The 26,135-nt window shown below is 42.2% G+C and overlaps 1 protein-coding gene across 1 annotated transcript; it reads left to right on the top strand.

Annotated features, from left to right (window-relative positions):
• Positions 1-88: 88 nt before the first annotated feature.
• Positions 89-22,999, top strand: CPNE3 (copine 3). Its single transcript, XM_056854998.1, has 16 exons — positions 89-181; positions 5,427-5,558; positions 5,698-5,877; positions 6,096-6,170; positions 8,022-8,093; positions 9,000-9,083; positions 9,371-9,460; positions 13,862-13,960; positions 15,094-15,180; positions 16,479-16,538; positions 17,330-17,463; positions 19,052-19,106; positions 19,210-19,261; positions 20,506-20,639; positions 21,019-21,255; positions 22,869-22,999. Exons 2-16 carry the CDS (start codon positions 5,427-5,429, stop codon positions 22,989-22,991), a joined length of 1,614 nt encoding a protein of 537 aa, XP_056710976.1. The 5' UTR covers positions 89-181; the 3' UTR covers positions 22,992-22,999.
• Positions 23,000-26,135: the final 3,136 nt, after the last annotated feature.

Genomic DNA, 26,135 nt, shown 5'->3' with positions numbered 1-26,135 from the left:
GAGAGAGTAGCGCATGCGCCGGGTGGTTTTGGCTCCTCGGTTGCTCTGGTTACACAACGGGGGGGGGAGAGAGAGAGAGAGAAGGGAAGGGCAGGACTTGGGAGGCGGCCGCCGCCCCAGATTAGGCACCTGGGAGGCCTGGCCTGCTCCTCCGGCGAAGACTTCGTGGCCCGGGAGTGGGGTGAGGCTCCGTTCGGGGGGAGGGGAGGTTGCTAAGGGAGGCCATAAGGCCTGCGAGGTTTTGTGCAGCGCTTTGCACGCCGCTTAAAGCAGATGTAGCGGGAGGGTGTGTGTGTGAGTGTGAGAACAGCGGAGACGGCGGCCGAGTCGGTAACTGCGTTGTTGCTTGTGGGGATTGTGGATAGTCGAGCCCCAGAGGAAGTGTTTGGATGCCTTATAAGACAAGGAGGAGGAGAGGAGAAAGCCCCCAAAGTCGGAACTAGGATGGGGGGGGGGGAACCTATACGTGTACTAAGCAGTTTCTAGTCTCCAGACTGGTTAGTGTTTTAAAAAAGCGAACAAAATTAATGTAGATAATTCGCAGTGGGTCGCCGTGTGAGTCTGTCTGCAGTAGTCGAAAAGAGCAAGAGTCCAGTAGCACCTTACAGACTAACAAAAATATTTCCTGGCAGGGTGTGAGCTTTCGTGAGCCACAGCTCACTTCAGATCTTCAGCTGTGGCTCACGAAAGCTCCTACCCTGCCAGGAAATATTTTTGTTAAGTCTTTAAGGTGCTGCTGGACTCTTGCTCTTTTCTTAAATTAATGTCGGACTGAGTTAGGGGCTGTTTGCGTAAGTGTGTTTGCAGACGATGCCACTGGAACTTATTTGGGGGTTGAGCGATGCATTTCGTGGAGGCATCTGAAAACAATGTGTGTTTTTAAAAGTGGTCAAATTGCGAGAAGCTGGACAGCATTGAACTGGAAGAAAATAAAATAGGCTATATTTTGGTAGGAAAGGGAGGAGGGCTGCTTAGTGGGTTTGGCCCTTCTTGCATTGATGTTGTGTGAGACTTGAGGGTAAGGCATGTGAAACTTGCTTTCTTGCATTACGGGTTTTTTCCTGTGCAATGTGAATTTAAGCTCTGTCTAGAATCTTCAGACAGAGGTACCTTGCACCAACAATTGTGTCGTCTTTTTTTTGCCATCAAGTCACAGCTGACTTACAGCAACCCCATAAGGTTTTCAAGGCAAGAGAGGTTCAGAGGTGGTTTGCCATTGCCTGACTCTTTGTCATGACCCTGGTATTTCTTGGAGGTATCCCATCCAAATTCTAGCCAGGGCCAACCCTGCTTAGATTCTGATATCTAACGAGATTAGTCTAGCCTGGGGATATGCAGGTCAGGCTGTGTGGTCATAGTGCTGTTAAGTACATACTGCCATTGATGTACATGGTACTTTACCTCAGTCATTTCTGTTTAAAACCATATTAACAAGCTATGAAAAGACAAATCCTTGTCTGGATGAGCTTGCAAATATAAAGTTTCACGTAACAGAGACAAAAGAAAGGGAAGAATGTGGAAGTGGGGATAAACCAGGAAGCATGTGCACTCACTTAGTTACATTATACTTAGTTTTTGGGGGGGAAATCTTGGTTGGGAAATACCTGGAGATTTTGAGGGTGGAGCTTGGGGAGGGAGGGGCTTGGAGTGGGGCAGGACCCTCAGTGGGGTATAATGCCATAGTGTCCACCCTCCAGAGCAGTCACTTTCTCCTAGGAAACCGATCTCTGTCACGTGGAGATCAGTTCTAATTCCAGGAGATCTCCAGATCCCATCTGGAGGTTGGCAACCCTAGTGAGGAATTTTTGAGGAGGGATTTGAAAGAAGTGAGAAAGGTAGCATTGTGTGGATCTTTGGAGGGGGGATGGCTCAGGCTAGCTTGATATTGTCAGATCTTGGAAGCTAAGCAGGGTTGGCACCGGTTAGTATTTGGATGAGAGACTGCCAAGGAATACCACGGTTGCTACACAGAGGCAGGCAATGGCATACCACCTCTGACCGTCTCGCCTTGGAAATTGTATGGGGCTGCCTTAGTCATCTGCAACTTGATGGCGCTTTCTGTCACCACATAAGGGGATGCAAGGGAGAAAGGGTAGAATTGTGTAGAACAGGAGGCTTTGGCTAGCTGTGGGTGGTGGAGCGGGGGTGGGGTGTATCAGGATATAAGACTAGAGAACTAAAGGGGACAAGGCCATACAAGACGTTGAACACAAAAGATGAGGAGTTTCTGTGGTATCTGGGTGTGGTTTGGAAGCCTGTTGAGTTATTTAAGAAAAGGTTGCATCACCTGGTTAGAGTACACCAGAGGTAATGATTTGGGTGGCAGAGGGATGTATAGACCTGAAGGTGGGGGATTGAGGGGCAGCAGCACAAGATCAGAGAAGTTGCACTCATAAGAGATTACCAGGGTTTTTATGAGGAGAAAGGGTTACATTTTTGCCCTGATTTAAAGAAGTAATGGATATGACTTGAGGAAGGCTGAATATGGGCAGCAAAGGAGAAAGAAGAGTTGGGGGTTAATCCAACCAAAGGGGTGAAGAGAGCAAAGATGTACTATTTCTGGACATTTTAAAACCGTGGGGGGAGTTGGTTTGTTTTTAAGAATGGACATTTTTGGAGAAGCGGGTTCGATGCCCCACTCCTCCACCTTCTGGGTGACCTTGGGCCAGTCACAGTTCTTTCCAAGCTCTCTCAGCCCACAGGGAGGCAGACAATGGCACAGCACCTCTGAATCTCTTGTCTTGAAAACCCAACGGGGGTCGCCATAAATTGGCTACAACTTGACGGCACTTTACACACATACATTACGCACAGAGAAAAAAATATGCAATCCTCCCCCCCCTTATTTTGCTCTTTACTATATCAATTAGCATATAAAGTTGTACTTTTTTGCATATTTGTGCAATTCAGAAATATATATATGGCTTAGGCCACAATCTTATGCATACTTAGCCTATTCAACTGGTAGATCTGCTTAGGATTGCTCCTAAGAGACAGAGTGCTGCAAACTGCTGCACCCTATGCTAATTTAACACCTTTGGGCTATTTCTTACATGGAAGCGCTAGATAATAAAGGGATTAATAATCTCTGACTTGTACAGAGAGGGAGGGAAGACCCCAGTTGGCTGATTTGGGGCTGTGCCTCTCCATTTTTATATATAATTCTGAGCATGTTTTAAAAAAGGATTGTCTAATGAGAGGGGGAGAAAAGAAGGGGTGGGAAGGTTGGGACAAGGAAAAGGACATCATGATGGGTGGAGGGTTGGACAGGGAGCAAGGTTGTGGCAGTAATGGAGGCAGGACAGGGAAAAGGAAACAGTAGGAGTGGGGGAGGAGATGAGAAAGTGCTGCTGCAGCAGGCTGGATCAGGAAACTAGCAAAGAGGAAATGGGGACCAGCAGTAGAGGCGTAGAGAATAAGGTGTGTGAGATGGGCTTTCCTTGTCCAAGCCCCCCCCCCCCCATTAGCCTACTGGTGGTAGCACAAGGCTTGGATTTGAAAGCGTATCCTGTAATTTCAGCTCCAATCAGCAATGCATTTTCAGCTGAAAGCCCCTCCCTGCCTCCTGTGGCTGGCCCTCTCCACTCTTCTTCAGAGAACAAGAGTGGAAGAAGCAAGGGGCCGGTAGGAGGATAGAGTGTCCCCTCTCCCGTGAGTTCACATGGGTCCCCCTTTTGTCAGATCTCTTTTGCGAGGCTTTCCAGGGCTACCAGTTGGGTTTAAAAGACTTTTATTAAAGCATAACAGAGCTTGATGTCTGGGTGTGGCATGCTTTGCCACAAACATTTGAGAATCTTTTCAGGGAAGACTGCTTTAGCGAGAGGTAGAAATGTGATTAGTTAGCAGTTATGCCATTACTTTTCCATAGGGGTGCTATCTACCAAAATAACAATGAGGTATTTATTTTACAGACATATAACATAACAGGTAGGCCAACCTGTTAAGCAAGTTAACATTGCAAGTTTATTTGGTAAATATTTACGCTGTGTGACCTCAATCTATCTTTAGTACATTGATGCTGTTTTTTGTGCATGGAAATACCTTCTCATGAGTACTCCTACATCAGAGCTGCAACTTTGCTTCTCTGCATATTGATGATACCCAGCTCCAGAGTTACAAACAATCTCATTTATGGATTAACATCAAAATTAAATAATGTAGGTGAGAGTTCCAAACCCTGAGCCACTGCCCAGGCCAATTCTCAAAGAGCTGATTTGTTATCATCAGTGATACTCTTTGAGGTTGTTGAGGCAAAATGACTGAAACTTCTGAAGTATCACATACCTCGTTTCCAACTGCAGACTGTGCAACAGAATAACATGATTCACCGTGTTAAAAATAGTCATCAGATCTAACAACATTATCAGGGAAGTATTACTTCTATCCATCTGCAAAAGGCAATCAACTGTCAGGGCAACTAATGACTTCTGTGGCCCGAAGCCAGATTGAAATGGGTTGAGGACAGATGTATCATCCAGAAAAACCAGGAGTTGCTCTGCTGCCGCTTAATCTGCCCCCAGATGGTAGACGAGATACTTTCAATTAAGCTGTATGGTGTCTTCTGTCCAACTCAGTGTGAGTCCTCTTCTAGCAATACTCAAGACATCTTCTCACCCTCTTTTCCTCCTGTGCTCTTCTAAACCATGGAACAGGGTCCTGTTTGATGAGGAGAGGATGCTTCTCCAAAATTATTGTTAGAGAGTAATGCATCTGCAGATAATCATGGTTCATTGGGGACCCCTGCATCCAAGAAAAAAGAAACCCATGATATGTGTAAAAAGGAGTAGTCCTTGGTTTATAGTCCTGCCGTTTTGAGCAACCCAATATCTTTTCTGAAATAGACTTTCCTTTGCCTTTTACTGAATGGAAAAAGTTTCATCTTGGAAGAGACTATTTAACTATTAGTTAAATGGTTACATAAGACCCAGTTATGTCCAGATGGCTTTTAACACTCCGTGCGGTATTAATGGGCTTCATAGTTAAACAACAACAAAAAAGTGGTCAGCAGCCTAATAGGTATTTCAGTGGCCTTGGCATGCTTTACTCTTGTTTGATTATGGTCATGGACTGGAATCTATAATGTTGGGTTTAACTCTTCCATGAATGGAGAAAGTTCACTTGAGCAGAGCACCTCTGAGAACTTGAAGTCTGATCACGCCAGAGGCAAGAGTGACGATTTCTTCTGAGTTCCCTTTCTTGCTGCAGTCCCCCCACCCTGTACCTGTGCTGCACAGCATGCTGTTTTCAAATATCCCTGACTCTCCATAGTGGCTTTTTGAGGGTAGAAAGGGCTGCTGGGGAAGGGAAGCAAATTACAAACCTGTTCTGTTGGTGGAAGCATTAAACCCAAGTTCATCTTATTTTCTCTCCCTGCTCCCCTTCATATTAAACTATATCGGTTGCTTTCTTCTTTTCTGTACTAGCAGATGGCGGCGCAGTGTGTAACAAAGGTGGAACTAACTGTTTCTTGTAATAATCTCCTGGACAGAGATGTTGGCTCCAAGTCAGACCCACTGTGTGTGTTACTTCAGCACACAAGTGGACAGCAGTGGTACGAGGTACTGTATGGTTTTTTTTAAAATGTATTTTTATTTTTTGTGAGCTGCTTTGAGAGGCTGTGAAAAAACGCTTGAAAAGCATTGATAGTGGAACTGCTTCCGGAATACACTTGATGCTCACTGTATGTTGTATTTGTAGGTTGCTCGAACAGAAAGGGTCAAAAACTGTTTGGACCCCAAGTTTGCCAAGAGGTTCCCAATCGATTATTATTTTGAACTAGTCCAGAAACTCAAATTTGGGATTTTTGATATTGACAATGCAACTGTTGAACTGAGTGATGATGACTTCTTAGGAGAATTTGAATGCACCCTGGGACAGGTAAGCTGAAATAGTTACTAAGTGTTTCATATAGCCTTCACAAAGTTGTAACAGCTGCTTCAGACACAATGCATGTGGTCCTGCCCGGATGAGCATCATTTCATTTGAAATCCTGATTTTCTTTGGTTTTGCTAGTATTCCTTTAGTAATCCTAAATAAACATTGACAGCTACAATTTTCCTCTGTAACTTGTTCTCAATATTTCTGTATTTCAATAGATTGTTTCCAGCAAGACACTCACCAGACCTCTTGTAATGAAAAATGGGAAACCTGCAGGAAAAGGAAAAATTACAGTATGGCAACATTATTTCTTTACTCCTGGTCTGTAGGTTTCGCCTTAGATTTTGATCTTTTGGTTTCTGTTTTTGATTTCACCCAAATGAGACAGTTAAGCATTCTGAAACCTTGTTGAAGCGAATATGTGCTTAAAGTTGCATTAATTGCATTTATTTTCTCTGGATTGTTCAGAGTTGGTACATATGCTTTTCACTTTATTTTTGTGGCCTTTTACAAAATTAAATTTACCACTGACGAAAGGGGAACGTCAATTTCCTTCCTACTGCTGCCCACCCCCACCCCCCCTGTTCTTCTAGTGACAGCACTGTATGGAGTTCGGTGGGCTGCTGTCAGGGTCGGGGAGGCAGGAAGGTTTTTAAAAAATATTTTGATTAATTTATTTAAATGTTTTTAAGCTGCCTTTCCACTCAGAGTCCCCAAGGTGGTGAACATAAAAACCTTACAACATTTGAACATTTAAAAACGTTAAAATTATAAAATAATTCAATAAAAACACACAAACAAAATTCCATTTCACTGACAGAAAAGTAATGGTACAATCCTAAGTGGGGGGGAGCCAGTAGGAGGTGGCATGATTCTGGCGCCGGCGTAAATGACACTTGCACTACCTAAGCGGGCATTTACGTTGGCACAGGGCCACTTACACCGCTACCAAAAAGCAGCAGAGCAGCGCTACGCATGGGCACTGGCACAGGTGCAGCTCCAGCGTGCCTCAGCACAAGGGCTCGTGCCAGCACCAAAGGAGGCATTCCCGGGGCAAGGCTGACTTTAGTCGACTCCCGGAACCCTTTTTTTTTTTAATAATTTTTTTTATTTTCTATTATAATTTCATACAATCCATTAACCTTGTATAGAGAGTTTCTATCACAATAAAAAGCCATAATATTCTACCTAGATTTTCTTCTAACTTCCCCTCTCCCCTCCTCTGTTTCTACCAAATCTTTTATTATCCTTTTTGCTATATTTATTTAATTCATTTATAACATATTTATATTAATTCGTTTTTCTTGTTTTCTTTTCTTCTTTAACAGTATAATAATGTTATTCTTAACAGATGAATTAGAATAGATGGTAACCTTTAACATCATTCATACACCGCTACCAAAAAGCATCACAGCAGCGCTACGCATGGGCACTGGCACAGGTGCAGCTCCAGCGTGCCTCAGCACAAGGGCTCGTGCCAGCACCAAAGGAGGCATTCCCGGGGCAAGGCTGACTTTAGTCGGCTCCCTGAACCCTTTCATCCCAGGAACTCCCCCTTTTGCCAGCGTGAATGTACGCTAGCAAAAGTGGTGGTGCGGCCCATGGAACTGCATAGAGGAGTTTTACGGGGCTTGGGGGAATTTTCCTGTTTGGCTTGCTGGCCATGCTGCAGCAAACCGCTCAGGAGGCAGTGCGGCTGTGCTGTCCTCAGCTACACTGCAGCTACCCCCCCCCCTTAGGATTGCACTGCCTGAAAGCCACATGACAAACTTCTTCCTGAAACTAAAATGTACAAATTAATTTGAGGCATGGATTTGCTGTTTAAAGCGGAAGAGATAAAGAATCTACTGTGTGGCTAGCATTTAATGGTTTAAAATGCATGAGAGAAGTTATCTTGTGGCTGTAACATTGTAATTTTCTCAAATAGGAAGAAGCTGTCCCTGGCTTGATATGAACACAAGCAATCCATCATATGTGTTCATATGCTTGTTCTCCTAAGTGCCCTACTAGGAACATTATTGTTTTTGCAAATGAAAGAAATACAAAATTTCCTCCCATAAAACTTCCTAGAATGGAACTCATGCATACTTGTACTAGATTGCATTGTCTAAACATGATACACATTTGTTTTCCTGTCTATCCAGATTACAGCTGAAGAAGTAAAGGATAATAGAGTCGTCATTTTTGAAGTTGAAGCAAGGAAACTGGACAACAAGGTATTTGAGTGCCTTTCTTCATGATAACTGATATCACTTGTTTTAATTCAGAAGTCTGCTAAGATGACAATGGCTGAGGGGGGAAATTGCATTGTATTGTAGCACCTGGGACATTCAAGGGAGCTCTTATGATGCATCTTACAAACTGAATTGAATAGTATATTACTGCAGTAAGATTTGGCTATGATTTACAGATGAACTTCCCTTTATGCTGTTCTTTTTAGCTTTGCTGATTAAAATATAGGCACTGGTATCTGTGGCTTAAACTAAAGAGTTTCACTTCAGGGGAGCTATAAAAACTGAAATATTTTCGGTTCTGTTGGGAACTTTATACTTAAGATGTACACTTTTTTCTGGTGAATCTTTTTTGTTCTTCATATCCTCTTGGATTTACTGACCCTTGGAAGTAAGCATTTAAATAATAGATCAGAATTTAAAGAATTTAAATAATAATATTCCATATCCAGGCAAACTATTTACAATCCTGGTGTTCTGAGAAGATATGCATAACACTGATATACCCTGTTTAGCCTATACCTGAGCATGTTTCAGTTTCCTGAATGGTACTAACTGATTGGTCAGGCACTGTTTTTTTTTTTTAGTTAATCCTGTTTTGAAACGGTAGTAGAGAGACAAAGTGATTGTATCACTTCCATTGGTCTGAATACAGTGGCAAACTCTTGCATTCCCTGAACTTTCCAAGGAAAGAATCATATTGCTCTAAGTGGAGTTACCACTGGGTTGTGAGCCATGGTTCTGGAAAAGAGAAACATGAAGGGATGTGTGTGTTGTTGAGGCAAAGGTGATGTCTACTGTCAATAGGAGGTCACGTTTAAATGATGCTTGCAAAGATTTCTGCAACAAGATAATTCAGTAGCCTCACCGAAGAACATTTCATTCTTGCAGGACTTCTTTGGAAAATCCGATCCTTACCTGGAGTTCCACAAACAGACCTCTGAAGGAAATTGGTTGATGGTGCACAGAACAGAAGTGAGTTAGCTTTGCCATTTTGTTATGGGTTGAGCAAGTTTGATTTGCAGCATATAAAAAAAAATCAGAGTTTGTACCAACGTTTTTGGAAGGACTGCACCTTCAGAAAGAACAATAAGCTACTGGTATAAAGGCATTCAGCAGTACCTTCCCGTACACTGACAGTGTCATTATGCTCTTTGGTTCAATCAGCAGTAGCTGTGTAGGATACCACCCAGCAAAGCTGTCAGAAATCCCCCCCCCATGTACTGATGATCTTTCTAACAAATATTTTGTATTTTGTTTAGGTTATTAAAAATAACTTGAATCCTGTCTGGAGGCCATTTAAAATTTCTCTCAACTCTTTGTGTTACGGTGATATGGACAAAACAATCAAGGTAACATTTAATGGCTGCATTTAGTATGTTTATCACACAAATGGTGCATTTACCGTTTAAAATTAGTCTAAACTAACTTGTTCCTTTTGAATGATTTTAAAACTTAAATAATGGTGTCTTCAAGGATATATATGCCAGGAATAGGCAGTGGTGATTGAATGAGATACATATAATTCTATTCTGAAAATTGGGGTTGGTAATAAGTAGGGGTGTGCATTAAAAATCAGTATTTTTTGGTTTTGAGTATATTGGAGCCGAAAAATTTCACTATTCCCGATATCCCCGAATTCCAATACTGGTATGGTATTCGGATTTAGGTTTTATTCGGGAATCAGAATGTATTTCGTTCTGTTATAACCTATGGGGAATTTATTTGGACTGTTTTTAAGCTACAGACACCAAATTTGTAGCAGAGGTGCTGGTTCCTGTCCACAGAAGATCCCCCAAGTTTCAGGAAGATTGGATCAGGAGATCTAGTTCTATGGGCCCCTGAACAATGTTCCCCATCCATCCTCCATTGTGTCCAGTGGGGGGAAAACAGCCTTTTTTCCTCCAGGGCAAAAGTAATGAGGCATGCCTGCAGCAACCACTGCTCAATCTCTCCCAAGAACCAACATAAACCCAAAAGAACAAAGTAGAGCACAGTAATCCCAACAGAACCACAAGCCAATGTGGCAAGCCCAACAGAACCAATGCCAAACCATAGAATTCCAGCAGAACAAAATTATGCAAGGAGGGCCCTTTTACAAGGCCAACAGAAGCAATGTGTAACAGGGAAGCCCAGCAGAACCCAGGGCCAATGTAGCAGTGCATGCCCAACAGAACCAATGTCAAACCAGAGAAGCCCAGCAGGTTTTTTTTCCACAACCAAGGGCAATCCACAGAAGCCCAGCAGAATAGTCTTAAACACAGGAGGCCACTTTTGCAAGCCCAGCAGAATGAAGGGTAATCCACTGACAAACATACATACCATCATTTCCCCAAGGAAGGCCTCAGAAAGTGAGGGGGGCTTCTGTGCACTCTGATCCTCCTCTGATCCTGCACACCTTCACTGCCTCAGAGGAGGGCTGCCCATCATTAGTTCTTCTTTTTCCACCTCCCACTACTTTAAAGCAGAATGTTACACACATGCAGATTAGCTTCATTATTTACTGTGTTCCCATGAGTTTTGTTGGTTTCTGTTAGACACACAGGTCCTATCCTATACCCCTGTCGTCTCCAACAAGATGAAGAACAGTTTTGGTGCAGTTGTATTATTTTCAGCTTGCAATTTGGTTTGGGGCAGCTGATGACTGAGTGAGCACCACCTCCAACATCCCCCTGTGCCTCACAGTTCTATTTGCCTTTCAGAAATGCCTCATCCCCCACTTAACTCCTGTTGCCCTGGAAACCAGTCTAAAGGCAGGAAAAGGGCATAGGGCAACTGCTGCTATTCACCATTCCTAAATAAACTTGATTTCTCCCCCCCACCCAGTTTTTTAAGGGATTGGAATAACCAGCTAGCATGGGGGATTCTCTAATGTGTATTCAGCTGAAAAACATACCCGGAAAATCCGGGAAGGTATTTTTTGGGTATTTTTTCGGCTTGGATATACCAAATGAACATCCTTAGTAATAAGACAGCAGAAATTGCCCAGCTGGGTGCCTTCACATTTGCTTGATCTACAAGTGACTGCCTCGATGGGACAGTCCATTATCTCTTCATTGGTACATGGTCTACTTTGCTTGTTATCAAGCAATTTTGTTATTTTTGTTTCTGGCTTTTGTTTCTGCAGAAGTCTGTAAAATAGTCGGGGTGCCTAGTAAATCAGTTACTTCTGACTAGGATCTAGTAAACAATCTCAAAGTTACAGCCCGGATAACCTACAAGAACCAAATCTCAAAGCTGTGTATTTCTTTATTACTCACAGCTTTTGTGAGATCAGCCGTCACAATCCTTACGCTAACCCTACTTTAGGAAGTAAGTGTTGTTGAGGTCACTGAGACATCTGAATAGACATGCAAAGAAGTGCACCATTAGCCATGTAAATACATCCAGCTGTAGTACCCTGTTTATTTCCTTTCACCTTTATTTTGTACGTTTTTCATTTTAATCTCACCCAGTACCCTTTACTCTTCAGAATGATTGTGTTGTCTTTGTACTGTGCTTTCTAAAATGCTTCCAGTTGCAGTATTGGGATAGTTGTAAATATTTCTGGACATTACAAATGTATGGAATCATTTGTTCATAAAATGTGTTTCCATAGCCATGTGAATAAGAAAACTATTGATCTGCTCTTGGGTATCTTTATGACCTTGAATCCAGGACTGAAGTATTTCTTCAGCTCATTTTATGTGTATATCATCATTCCTTATTAATTTTAATTTCAGTTAGCCAAATAGTCATAATCAATTCCCTTCTTATAGCTCATTCCTGAAAGGGGGGCAGTAAGGCAGTGGCCGGGAGCAGTGCAGCCATGCCCCCTCCTCAGAGGCTTCCCAGCTGCAAAATAATATGAAAGGGGAAAAAAAAACCCATGTTACTCCTCCATGGAGTTACACGGGGCTATGCCAGCAAAATAGCTGGCAGCAAAATAGCTGGCATAGCTATGCCACAGCGAAAAGGGATGTTCCTGGGGCGAAAGGGGCCTGGAAGCTGAATAACATCAGCTCTGCCCCGGAAATGCCCCAGGAACGCCCCCATGCCAGCGTGGACTTTCTGATCCGGGATTTCCCTGCCAGCGTTACAGTGCTGGCAGTGGAGTCCTGCACAGCTCCGTGGCGCCCTGGCATGTTTGCCCCTATGCCAGCAACTGTGCCACTTTGTGCCATGGTAAAATGGCAGAGATGCCGGCGCAGGGTTACGCTGGCTCCTATGCAGCTTCAGCCCCCCCCCCCCTTTTCAGGAATTCACAGTTAGTCTAATCTACCTTTATAGCTCTTTTTGTGTTTGTTCATGAGAAGAAAGGGGGGGAGTTAAAAACCACTACTGACTAGTGTTTTTGGTTAGAAAAGTAACATATTGTATTCCATTTTTAGAGTAAAATAAACCCCTCAAGGTAAAGTTCTTTCTATCCCTGCGAGAGTGAAATGCAGAGTTATGGTAAATCTCTTTGGCTTCATTCTTAGCTCAATTGGAACAAAATCAGCACCGAGAAACCATGAACTGGCTCTGATGTTTTCTCCTGTGGGAAAAATCACAAAAAAAGAGAGCTTTGTGATCTTTGGAAAAGCAGCTTAAACTAATGTTTCTGCAATTGATAAGAAAAGTATACTGTACTATAATTGATTAAACCATGCTTTAATATTTTTATGCACACGGTGTCTTATATAACTGTAGTAAGTAAAATGACTCTTTCAGGGCACAAGTGCCTTTTAGTGTGTTAAAATGGCTGTGTATTCAACTGCAATACACAGACAGCTTTTTCTTTGATCTCTCATTACATTATCTCTGTGTGTATTGAAGTGGGTCATTGAAGGCTTCTCTTATTGAAGCAGGCATGTATTCATTCACCTGTTCTATTGTGGGTGGGAATCATAACGTGTCCTTCAAAAACACATTAGCTAGCTTGAGAAGACTGCCTCTAGCAGCAGGACTCACTTAATGAAAAGATCTCTGGTTATCTTTTTAAAACGTGTGAGTGTAGATTTTTTTTTTTTAAGTATGTTCTTAAAAGGCAGTACAGAAAGATGAGATATTTGCCTTCCACCATTAATTTCTGTTTACCCCAATTTTGTATGCCTTCAGAATCTATTTTCACACAACTTCTATTTCACACAAATCTGTTTTCACACAACTTCTTGTGGTAGTGGTTTCTGCATGCCATCTGTATCGGTGATGAATGCATGTGCATGGTTGTTGATACTACTGAAGTTGTGCATTGTGTGCAGTAGCCCAGAGGAGTGCCATTGGTAACCTCAGGAACACTGGACAGTGACAGGCTTGATCACAAGAAACTCAAGTAACATTTTTTTAAAAACCTGAGATTCTAAAATAAAAATTTGAAGACTGTATTAGACGTTGAGAGGGAGTAAAACGAAAATTGTATAGTGTTAGTAGTTAGCCTATCTAAAGCCACTATGTTGACTCTGAAGGTAAATTTCCATTCCTTTAGTCTCACCCTCATAATAAGCAAATAGTGGCTGATACTTAGGCATGATGAGGGTCTGTGACATTGTAGGAATCCATTAAGCCATAAATATTCAGCTGCTTTGGAAATAAGTGGTTCCTGTCTTAAATGGCAAAACAATACAGGGTCAACATACTTAATGTGAACATGCAACAAGAACACTTTGTTCATAATGCTAGGCCTCATCCTGTCTTCAGTTTCCCTTTTTCCCCCTAGTAAGTGTGAGTAAAATACATGAAACTGTGTTGCCAGTACCATCACCAGAAAATATTGAATACTGTCTCATTTTTAGGTTGAGTGTCATGATTATGACAGCGATGGTTCCCATGACCTGATAGGCACCTTTCAAACCACAATGTCAAAACTGAAGGAAGCATCTCGACAGTCACCAGTAAGTCCACATCTTTCTTCACCTTGTTCATTTTAAGTCTTGTCCATTGCAGTTAGGCATTTGTCTGTGCTGGTTCCTTAGGTAGAAGGATGTGAACTCTGAGTCAGACATCAAACATTTAGGTCTCTGCTCAGCCGTGAGCTTTACTGGCTGTGCTTAGTCTGGCCATTGTCTCTGGGGTTCGGTCTCCCATCTATAGTAATAATACCTGGCTTTTGTAAATCTGACCGAGAACATGTAAAGAGCTTTGAGCGTTTAGAGGAAAGCATTAGACCATGTTAGTCCTTAATTATGTTCTGTCTTATAGTGCAAATGAAGCTGAGTGGGTGGCTTAATTTTGTACTACTTAACACTTTACTTGAATCACTTGGTAGCCTTTTTTGTTTAATACAACAGCGATAGCAAATTAGCATCCCAGATGCCACTAAAAATAATCAAGTTTTAGAATAAATTTTAAATGTCATTAATTTTAAGCGCCCAGTTCTGCAAAGCGTACAAAATAGGAGTAATAAACTGTGTTTCGGTTGTAACATGCCATATGCTTCTTTTTCTTTCTTCTGGAAGAAAACCTAACAGAAAACCAGCTGAGTAATAAAACTGTAGACTGCTGAAAATATAAGTTCAGTGTAAGATTTCTAGAGTTGCAGTTATTAATTTATATTAATTGATTAGAAACTTTTTGATTGACTGAAGAGGTGCCTCTTCTTAAGGGTTAACACACTGTAAGGTTGTTGTTGCAGTTATTTTAGTATAAGTGTATGTAAGTGATAGGTGCCATCTTAGCCCTGGTCTATACATGCAAAAGAAGACTCCTGGGGGATGGAATGAACTTCAGTTTGTAGGTAAGGACTGGATTAGAACCTTTCTTCCTTCAGTGCTAGTTTTTTTTCATTTGGAGGAGTGTTGTTTACATAGTGAAACATTCAAAATATCATCCCCCACCTGCACTTTGAATTAGTACAATCCATTTTACTATCTTATGATTCAGACACGTCATCTTGCTACATCTGTAGATCAGGTCTTAAGAATCCATCCCCCTTGACACCCAGACTTTTTAAATATGTGGCATTAAGGTTACCTCCTAAACATGTGTGCTTTTGTTTTGCTGCTCTGTTACTTTTTTTTTTTGGTAGGCTGAATTTGAATGCATCAATGAGAAGAAGAGACAAAAGAAGAAAAGTTACAGAAATTCAGGAATTGTGAGCTTTAAGCACTGTGAGGTCAGCATCTTCAAATATTCTGTTCTTACACAAGTATACAGTGTCTGGCAGCACCAAGCACATTTGCTTTTGTATCAGCTCGTTAAAAACATTCGGATTTGCAAGGTGTAAACTGCAGTTGTAGCAAAAAAGTCAAGGCATCTTCCCTGACGAAATGTGTGGAGCTTAAACGTCTGGATGTACAGTTAAGTGTGTTCGTGTTTTCTCTGGATTGCACCCAGTTAAGAGTATTGATAGTCTAACTGTTTAGTAGTGCAATGAAATAAGGCTTTCCAGTGAAATGATATTGAATCACTGCAGAACTACGCAGTTGTGTTCTGAGGGTGGGCCACCGTTAATGCACAGAAGTGTTCTTAAATAATTTCCTGGTTAGCATTGGGCCCTGTGGCCCTGTTTTCACAAAACCTCTGTCAGGGCTAATTGTATACTTTCAGTGTGGTTAGGAAGGAGCTAGTCATTTCAGAAATGAATTTCAACTCTAATGCTGTGGTTTGGGGGCGGTGGTTCGTGTAGCGCCTGTGGTGACGTGACATAGAAGAAGAGTTGGTTTTTATATTCCAACTTTCTCTACCACTTAAGGGAGAATCAAACCAGCTTACAATCACCTTCCCTTCCCCTCCCTCCAATAGACACCCTGTGAGGTAGGTGAGGCTGAGAGAGAGTGACTAGTCCAAGGTCACCCAGCTGGCTTGGTGTGTAGGAGTGGGGAAACAAATCCAGTTCAAAAAATTAGCCTCCCCGGCTCATGTGGAGGAGTGGGGAATCAAACCACCGCTCCAAACCACTTCTCTTAACCACTACACCACTTTGGCTTGTCAGTCATTTAATAGAAAAAGGGCTAAATAGAAAAATGGGCTAAATGCAGTCCACCATGAGCACGGCACCCAGATATGGAGAAATCCCCATAAATCATAGCAGAATATAGCTCCCCTTCCCTCTCTGAGAGCTTGGTGAGCCAGACCATTATAGGGCGTGAGATTCGGTGTGCATCTCCTGTGTTCCTGTTTAGCTCTCCCTACTCTGTTGAGTCAAGCTCTGAGTGCGCGAGTGCGGGGACAGTGTAGGTCCTCCTCCAGGTACATCTATAGGTCCCCCTCCAGGTACATCTATAGCAGCAGTGAATTTATCAACCCCCAGATTTTTGTATCATATAAATCCTTCACTGTCATTTCTGCCCTCTTTTTCCCCCCTCTAAATTTCCTTTACATTGAAAAGCCTTCTGATAGTTTAAGCTACTTGGCATGTATCCAAAGGTAACTGGAGTATTTCAGTGAGCACTTAATGATTTTTTTCCCCAGATTATCACTGAATGTACTTTCCTGGACTACGTCATGGGAGGGTGCCAGCTGAATTTTACTGTAAGTATCATTTGAGGAGAGGGGGCCCTAGCAACTTGAGACGAATTGTGGTATAAAGAGTGTCAGCAGTATAGTTATGGCTGTAGCAAAGTTCTTAACCAGGAATACCCACAACTTGAACCATTGACCTCTTAACTAGATACTGGGCAAGAGGAAGAAGAGTTGGTTTTTATACCCCACTTTTCTCTACCTTTTAAGGAATCTCAAAGTGGCTTACAATCGCCTTCCCTTCCCCTCCTCACAACAGACACCTTGTGAGGTAGGTGGAGCTGAGAGAGTTCTGAAAGAACTGTGACTAGCCTAAGGTCACCCAGCAGGTTTCTTGTGGAGGAGTGGGGAAATTAACCCGGTTCACCAGATAGTGTCCACTGCTCATGTGGAGGAGTGGGGAATCAAACCTGGTTCTCCAGATTAGACTCTTGATCACTACACCACGCTGGCTGTCAGGAAAAGCATAGACAACATACACATGGTGTGTTTTCTGGCTCCATTTCTAACTTGCAAAGAGAAATTGGAGAACAGGGAAGCTTGTGTTGAGAAATGCTTACTCCGGTTTAAAGGGTAGATGTTGTGTAAGGGTACAGTTGCTATAACAATGGCGCCTACACCTGGAAGCAGGGGTGGGTGAACTTAAATCTTCTAGGAGAGTGTTCCCAATAACAGTGATGCCGTGGGCTAGATCCAGGAAAGGACTTTCAATTTCACTGTAAATTGATAGCTGTGCGACATTTACATGATGAGAGGCAGTTAAAATTTGTATAAACCATCTCTATGAATGTATCTTTTGACAGGTTGGCATCGACTTCACTGGCTCTAACGGAGATCCTCGTTCTCCAGACTCCCTGCATTATATCAGCTCTAACGGAGTGAATGAATACCTGACTGCAATTTGGTCTGTGGGAATGGTTGTTCAGGATTATGATGCGTAAGTTTCCCCACTGATGTTGTTCTCGAGCCATTTTGTAAATTGAAATAACTAAGCACAAACTAAGTTTACGTCAAATTAAATTTTGATTTTTTTTCATATTTCCTTCTCGATTTTCACATGGCTATGCCAGGGATCTCGAATTCTGGCTTGAGGTCCATGTATGTCTTGTATTCCTTTTTCAGTCTTATGAAGGAATCAGCAATCAGAAACATTTATAGATGAGCACTGATAATCTTCCCTCTCAGTTCTCTAGTGGTCCTGTTCGCCCAGGCTTACAATTCATTGATAAAGCTAATTCAGTTGGTTTCTGCTTGAGTGATTGGTCTGTTTACATCCTTGAGACATTGTAGCAGTATTTTACATTATTAGATTATTTCACAAGTACTGTGCAACGCATACGTGCACATATTTGTCATTGGGTTATTTACCATCTATCCCTTAGAACCAGTGGATCAATCTGGGCTGCTCACAAAGTGTCTCTTTAAGAGCGGTCCTGGGTGGCCGGCCAACTAGTGTCAGCGGAGATTGGGAAGGAGTAGAACCTTGTCTTGGCCAAGTCTTGGAAATCTTGCATATGAAAGAGAGAATCATTGAGTTGGAAGGGACCACCAGTCCAACCCCCTGCACAATGCAGGGAATTTACAACTACCTCCCCCCACACACCACCAGTGACCCCCTACTCCATGTACAGAAGATGGCAAAATAATAATAATAATAATAAAAAAAACAACCAACCTGAACCCTCCAAGATCTCTGGCCAATCTGGCCTGGATGGAAAATTGCTTCCTGACCCGAAAGTGTTGATCGGCATTACCCTGGGAAAGCAAGAAAGGGCCATGAGAGCCAAACACTGACACAACCCTTCCTGCCCTCCCTTTCACAATCTGCCTAAATTCACAGAATCAGCATTGCTGTGAGATGGCCCTCTAGCCTCTGCTTAAAAACCACCAAAGAAGCAGAGCCCATCACCTCTTGAGGAAGCCTGTTCCTCAGAGGAACTGCTCTGTCAGAAAGTTCTTCCTAATGTTTAGCTGAAAACTCTTTTGATTTAATTTCAACCTGTTGGTTCTGGTCCGACCTTCTAGGTCAACAGAAAACAACTCAGCACCATCCTTTTTATGACAGCCCTTCAAGTACTTGAAGATGGTTATCATATCATGAGCATCTGGGGGAAGTCCACTAGCATGCCTGGATGTCAGTGGAGGGAGAATTGAGGGAGCAGGGAGAAAGGCTACTTTCCCTCATATCCACATTGCAGCTGCTCTGCATTCCAGAGCCATGCTGTGCTAGGCCATCGAGCTGATGTTCAGTTTTTAATTCCTTTTTGTGATGTGGTCTTCCTAGCAAAAGAAGACAGCGAGAATCGTCTTCTATGAACAAATGTTAATTTGATCCCTGCTATTGATCACTGCTACTGTGGGTGTGCCACATTCTTGCTTGTACGAAAAGAAAGTTATTTGAGTGCTTCTCATGGATGGCATAAGAAGTGTTTAATAATATTACTGCGAACAGATTTATGGTTCTGGTTTGCAAAGAGTTTGAAATGGGTAAACTTATTTACATTCTTTCAAAATTTCTTTTGCAGAGACAAAATGTTTCCCGCTCTTGGGTTTGGTGCTCAGATTCCCCCCTCATGGCAGGTAAATGATACACGGGGACATGATTTGGGAGAGGGAGGGAATTAAAGCGACCTAACTAGAAGTGGAAACGTTCAGATTCCATACTTCTTCCATGTATTCACAGGTATCACATGAGTTTCCTTTAAACTTTGACCCATCAAATCCATTTTGCAGTGGTAAGTTGTTTTGAAATGTTAGGGTAAGAATCTTAAAGAATGTCCTGAAACTTAATAGCTCGTTGATACGAGTTTAGCTGTCTCTGTTGATTTTGCATAATTTATCACAGATATTTGGTTTGTTTTAAATTTATAAATACATAAATGGGGATAGGATAGTAACCTGAAGGCCAGTAACTCCGCCTTGAAGAAAGCAGTTCTTTGATCAAAACTACCAGGCTGCTTTTGTTTAAGGCAACAAAAAGGCAAAAATAAAGGGAAAGAAACCTTTTATAAAGAGCCAGCGTGGTGTAGTGGTTAAGAGCAGTGGTTTGGAGCAGTGGACTCTGATCTGGAGAACCTGGTTTGATTCCCCACTCCTCCACATGAGCGGCGGAGGCTAACCTGGTGAACTGGATTTGTTTCCCTGCTCCTACACACAAAGCCAGCTGGGTGATCTTGGGCCAGTCACACACTCTCAGCCTCACCTTCCTCACAGGGTGTCTGTTGTGGGGAGGGGAAGGGAAGGTGATTGTAAGCCGGTTTGAGTCTCCCTTAAGTGGTAGAGAAAGTCGGCATATAAAAACCACTTCTTCTTAAAGTACCATATATAGCCCACTGTCAGGCACTTCGCTTAGTATGATTTATTGTACATGTTTATTCTGTGATGTTAGCATTTGCTGGTCTTCATTAAAATATCCTAGTGGGAACAGTGATTGAAGAGCCTGTTACTACACATTGCCATTATTTGATGTTGGCAGTAGTGAACATCACTATGTGCTCCAACATTTCAGATCTTTAAAACCAATATGGAAGAAACTTCCATTGTGGGGGGGTATTGATGATCTTGTTCTCTAAGGCCGCATAGTTTTAATTATCATTCAGTGCAGATTGCTGACAAAGATCTATCTTCTCAGACCATGGGGGACTATAGATGCTTGGCTTTTATCAGCTGTCTAGTCCTACACCACTAAGGTTAGCTGCAGTGTAATGCTGCAGTCTGGCAAAACTTTCACTATAGTGACAGCTGAAACATTTCTTTATTTAGAAAAAATATATACATGCTGTCTCTGCAGAGACCTGTTACGAGACTGGTTACAAGGTATCGACAATGCAATGGTATCGTAAAGCCAATAGCATAGAACAAATGTTGGGACATAAAAACAGAATGAAACTCCATCAGCAAATATAATCAGCTCTTTAAAAACGAAGTATGCTACAGCTGCATTAAAATGTGCTGAGGAATGCCCATATATTTCCCTCAGGAATCCAAGGTATTGTGGATGCGTACCGGGCCTGCCTCCCTCAAGTGAGGTTGTATGGGCCAACCAACTTTTCTCCAATAATAAATCACGTAGCCAGGTTTGCTGCTGCAGCAACACAGCAAAGAACAGCCTCTGTAAGTACTTTCATCACTGCCTCGCACCTTATTCACAGCATCTAAATTTCAGTCAGCTGGGGCGGGAATGGAATTGCCAGCCAGTTGGCCAGCCGATCTTGATGGTGGTTTTGTTGATTATTCGCTCGGTCAGCTGCCTGATCATTGTGCTTGTGTGGGTGCTCTCTTCTATGAGTTCACATACACAGAGTACTGTTCTGCATTTCCCTGATGATAGAGTTCATATTTGAATTGTGTTCAGATCACTTAACGAATCTTTGTTTTACATAATTTTGGACTTTCCCCTTTTGCTTGTCACACTTGTCTGCAGACGCCACTTTATTTCAGGAATTTTTTTTTTCTTTCCTCACTTGTAACAAAATGTACTTTTGCTCCACAGCAATATTTTGTGCTCCTGATCATCACCGATGGGGTGATCACCGACCTTGATGAGACCAGATCTGCCATTGTTAACGCAGCCAAGCTCCCCATGTCGATTATAATAGTTGGTGTTGGAGGGGCTGATTTCAGCGCCATGGAGTTTCTTGACAGTGACAGCGGTGCTCTGAGGTCTCGCTCAGGAGAGGCTGCTGTTCGAGATATTGTTCAGTTCGTGCCATTTAGACAATTCCACAATGTAAGTACTCTTTGTGTTTACACTGAGGATGACTGATGCTGGTCTTGTTAAGGAATACCATGAATACATGAAGCTGCCTTCTACTGAATCAGACCCTTGGTCCATCAAAGTCAGTATTGTCTACTCAGACCAGCAGCGGCTCTCCAGGGTCTCAGGCAGAAGTCTTTCACATCACCTACTTGCCTGGTCCCTTTAACTAGAGATGCTGGGGATTGAACCTGGAAACTTCTGCATGCCAAGCAGATGCTCTACCACTGAGCCACAGCCCCTCCCCTTGGTTGTGTGTGTGTGTGTGCGGTCAAGTCACAGCTGACCTATGGCGACCTTGTAGGGTTTTCAAGGCAAGAGGCTTTCAAAAGTGGTTTGCCATTGCCTGCCTCCACGTGGGCTGGGAGAGTTCAGAGAGAACTGCGACTGGCGCAAGGTCACCCAGCAGGCTTCATGTGGAGGAGTGGGGAATCGAACCCAGTTCTCCAGATTAGAGTCCACCGCTCTTAATCATTACACCAGGCTGGCTCTCAGTAATATAATTAATAAATATATTGTGACCAAGGTAATAATATAAGTGGTCACATTTAATCTCCCCTGTTATACAAAATGGAGTTGCTTGGAAATTGCATTGTGTGGATTAAGTTGTCGATGAAAAGAACATGGTTGTTTCTTGGAAGGGTACTCCCCTTTTTTGCGTTAACGCAGTTCTCCCATTGCGGTTGAACGATGTGGAAAGAAAAGCTCGTCAGTCACCTCAAAGTGAAACAACAAACCTATCCTACTGGATCACGCATCCTGTTGTAAAATACAATTTTATGGTGATTATGTTATTATGTATCTACGAATCCTAGAAACCAGAAAACGGCTTCTTTTACAAGAGCTCTTAAGGCCTGTTCTGATTTGCCTTAAATCCCACAACAGATTTGTCCACATTTGATGCTCAGTGTCCATTCCCTGTTAAAAAAGCTGAAATTAGATCACCAGCTTTACCTGACTTGCCATTATTTGCTTGGGCAAACTGCTGTAAGGTAGAGGAGAAAAGAAATGTTTGTCCTTTATTTCTAACGCCCAGCTGTTGTTGGTTGTATGTTAACTTGGTTGTTAATAGTTTGTCTTTATTGCTCCTTTATGTAGCTGAATTCACTTAGTAAGAAAAACGGAATCCATTTATAGTATCTCAGGCTTGGATCTTTAAATACACAAGCTTTGTCCTTGGAGTTACTGTTCAGGTTAAATTATGCCTGGGTTTCAAGGGAGAAGGCTGAGGCTTTAGACCTGGAAGAAATCATGCTAATTAACCAGTCTCGACTGCCTAATTTTTGTGTCACAATATAGCACAGAGTGGTAGTTTTTATGGGGAAATGCATATGGTTATTCTCTCCAGAAGTGTCCCCTGAGTCACCTTACAATATAAGCCACATAAATGCTGACCAGCTTTGAACGACGCAAGCAACAGCCGGCCAGCACACAGTATGGATAATGTGTGGGCCTAAATAGGCAATTACATTAGGGTTGATGCTGTTCTTCAAGAGAATCCACTTAAATCCTCAGAAACTTGATCACATGCTTTCTATATCTGTGGGTGCTTAAAACTCTCCCCCCCCCCTTTTTTTTTGATTCAGGCTCCCAAAGAAGCTCTTGCTCAAAGCGTCCTGGCTGAAGTGCCTCAGCAAGTGGTGAGCTACTTCAGCATGTACAAGCTCCAGCCGCCAAATAATGCTGCCGCTAAGCAAGATGGCAGCTGAGCAGGAGATGGTCAGATCGGTATCCCAGGCGAGGGGATCCCTGCCACCGCCTGTCTCTGCGGTGTCAAAAGACCACGGCGGATTAGAGCATTTCATACGTTGCTTACCGTTAAGATCTGTTCATTTTCTATTCTGTAACTGCCAAAGATGCCTTTTTATGTTTATCGGGCCATTGTTGGGCGTATTTTGAAAAAAAAATGTATTCATAACATACGAGAGTTACGAACAATAGACATCTTCAGGAGGAGCAGAGTAGATGCTTTCTTCCTTACTCTGCATTTGTTTGGCTCCTTCACACGATATAAAGGAAGAAGCACAGTGACTTTCCAGTAGTGGTTAAGCAAGGCTTTGCGCAGGCGTTGGTGTGCCTTTGCGATGCTCCAGTTGTGGCCATTTTAACCTGTACCTTAAGAGAACCTTGGCTGTTCAAAGCTGGCGTAAGTTTAGCATAGGCCATATGAAATGTTCAGTTGTTCCTTCAGGAGAAGAGTATAAAGCTCTAAAACCTTCCTTCCTTATGTCCCAGTGACCTACATGCAATTATTTTGAGCCATTAGCACCTTGGTTAAAATAATCAGCAACTGACAAATGAGTATAATATAGAGGCTGGGGTTGCAGTGTATTCGGAAATACAGTTACATTTTTTTTGAAATGTATTTTCTGAAGTGTATTCAGAAATACAGATACATTTTTTATATATATAAGCATCTTGCATTTATATAACATTGCCTCAGGTGATGCATCTCTGCTGCAGATAGAAGATATAAAGATGACGATTAGGGTTGTTGTTTTTTCTCATATGGCATGTTGCAAAAAAAGGTGGCTGTGCAGAATCCAATTGTGTAGAATGATAGTGTGGGACTTGTGGACCATGAAGCACAACAAAGCATGCTCTCTCTCACTCACACACAGGTATGTATTTCTGTTCTATAATTGTATACAGAAACAGGCCTATGGGCTACTGAATCTGTACTGCCTGTACACTTAAAAATTATACTGTACTGGTTCAGTAGTTCTACAATGCCTCAGCCGTTTTTGTTCAGCTGTGTATAATTATGCTGGGCTGCATTACTACAGCTAGTCCAAAATGGGTGGAGTTGTTTTTCTCTCTCTTCCTTTTTGCAAACCAGTTCTTTGGCTTGGTCTTTGAAGGTCATTTTTCCCTGTACTTCCTCCTGCTTGTTTATTGAGTGCAAGAAAGCTTCTGCCCACTCTCTGTGTTTCCTCAACTCAGGTAGCCCATGTAAAGATTTAAAAAAAATCTGGTTGGGATCCCAATTGCTAACAGAAGGAACATTTTTCCATTGAATGGAACTACCCCACCTCTCTTTTTCCACTGTAGCCCACTGATCTCCCTGAAATGATGCTCCTGGGAGAACATCAGGAAGGGCAAATGGAGGGAGTCTGCAGTGTGAGGGAGAAAAATTGGCAAAACTCCCCCCCCCACACACACACACACACCACCCATGCATTGTTGAGTCTGGGTCCAGACCGTCGTCTTGTATTGTGTCAAAATTATGTCCGTAAAGCCGAAGCGAATGTAATGTCTTTATGTGTATTCTGATGCTGTAAGTCGAAAGTGATTGAGCAGAGCTAAACCTGTCTGTAACTGTGTCATAGAATAAATCATGTGGGCTTGATAGCCGTGTCAGGGGAGCAGGATCAAGAACACGTGCATTTGTCTTCTTAGACTGGAACTACTTGCTTCAACTTCTTTGCTTTACCTTACCATTATGCTAAAATACCAGCATGTTGGCTATTTAAAGATAGATAAAACCTATGGACACATTTACAAATATCCACTAAGTGATCTGGCTGAAGATAATATTCCCATACAGCATATTCTACATTGAAGCATATCTCCATTGTGTCTTGAACTTTAATTTTTGCTATATAGGTTTTGCTGACTTTCAGGTAAGTTTTTATTTAGGTCAGAGTTTCTCAGTAAATAGCAAAGCAAACCTGAGCCCTTGGAATATGGATGTGAAGCCAGGTTGTCATTACCATGTATTGGATTATGACTCTCAACATTTATTATAGTTGAAGTCCAAATGTGTGAGAAGCAGGAGTTAACAGTGTTCTGTGGTATGATTCACATGTAACAACAAATTGGAGTTTATCATTATACTCCCTTAATACTTGGCTTAGAAAATAATTCTAGTTTTGTGGCAGTAGTAATTTTGTTGATACACTTGAACCATTCTGTTAAAACCAGGATTAAATGATGGCTTGGATAGAAGTAGACATGATAGGTTTGTTTTCATCTCGATCTATGGATGTCCTTGAAAGTAGAAATGATTAATTGCCAAACTGCAAGAACATTGGAGCCCAGTCCATGTCAAGGTTTATGCAACAATAGCCCTACAAATGTTGCCAGATCCATGATAAGACTGCAGGCAAGTCGTCTGTCCTCTATTTGCACTCTTACTAATCTGTCCTACAATTGGTTTTCAATGTATAGAAAAGGGAAATCCCAGCATCTTGTGTGGATGCCTCCAGTCCAGTATCATACGTGCTGTTCCTTTCTCACCATATGAAGAGCTATCCTATAGTTGTAGCATATCTAGGATTGTGCAGCATTCATAATTGACTTCTAGACGTATTGTGATGCGTCTCTTGTGAATAATCTAGAACAGAATCACTTAAGTAGAAGGGGGGGGGGAGACTCCCTGAAATATTAAGAAGAACATCAAAATTTATATTTTCTCCATTCACCTCAACAGCATTACATTGTTAGGGGTGCATTAGCACCACCCTGTGGTAGAATGCAATTACTGGCATTTTGTACCAAAATGAAAATTGATGTTTTCTGCTTAATATTTTATAACAAAATGTAGCTTTTTAAATGGGGTCGGATCATATGATGTGGTATTTGTTTGTATTATACTGTTTCATATATTAGACCAAGTTAACTTCAGGTGAGACTGTTTCTGGTGCCATACAACACAAATCTATTAAACTTACATCTCTTTATATCCTGCAGTTCTGTCTTCATTTGTCAAATTTTTCTGTGTTTGAATAAGTACTTGCTGATGGTTGTAACGCAATAGGCATCACTGTTTAGGCCTGTTCCTTAAATAGGTGCCCTGAATAGTGGGGTTGTAAAAGGGACACTTCTATTTGGGGGCACTTGAGTTTTTAGAA

This window comes from Euleptes europaea, chromosome 8 (genome assembly GCF_029931775.1).
Source record: "Euleptes europaea isolate rEulEur1 chromosome 8, rEulEur1.hap1, whole genome shotgun sequence".
Taxonomy (NCBI): Eukaryota; Metazoa; Chordata; class Lepidosauria; order Squamata; family Sphaerodactylidae; genus Euleptes; species Euleptes europaea.
Note: the sequence above shows the minus strand (reverse complement) of the source record. Positions and strands in the feature narration are given on the sequence as shown.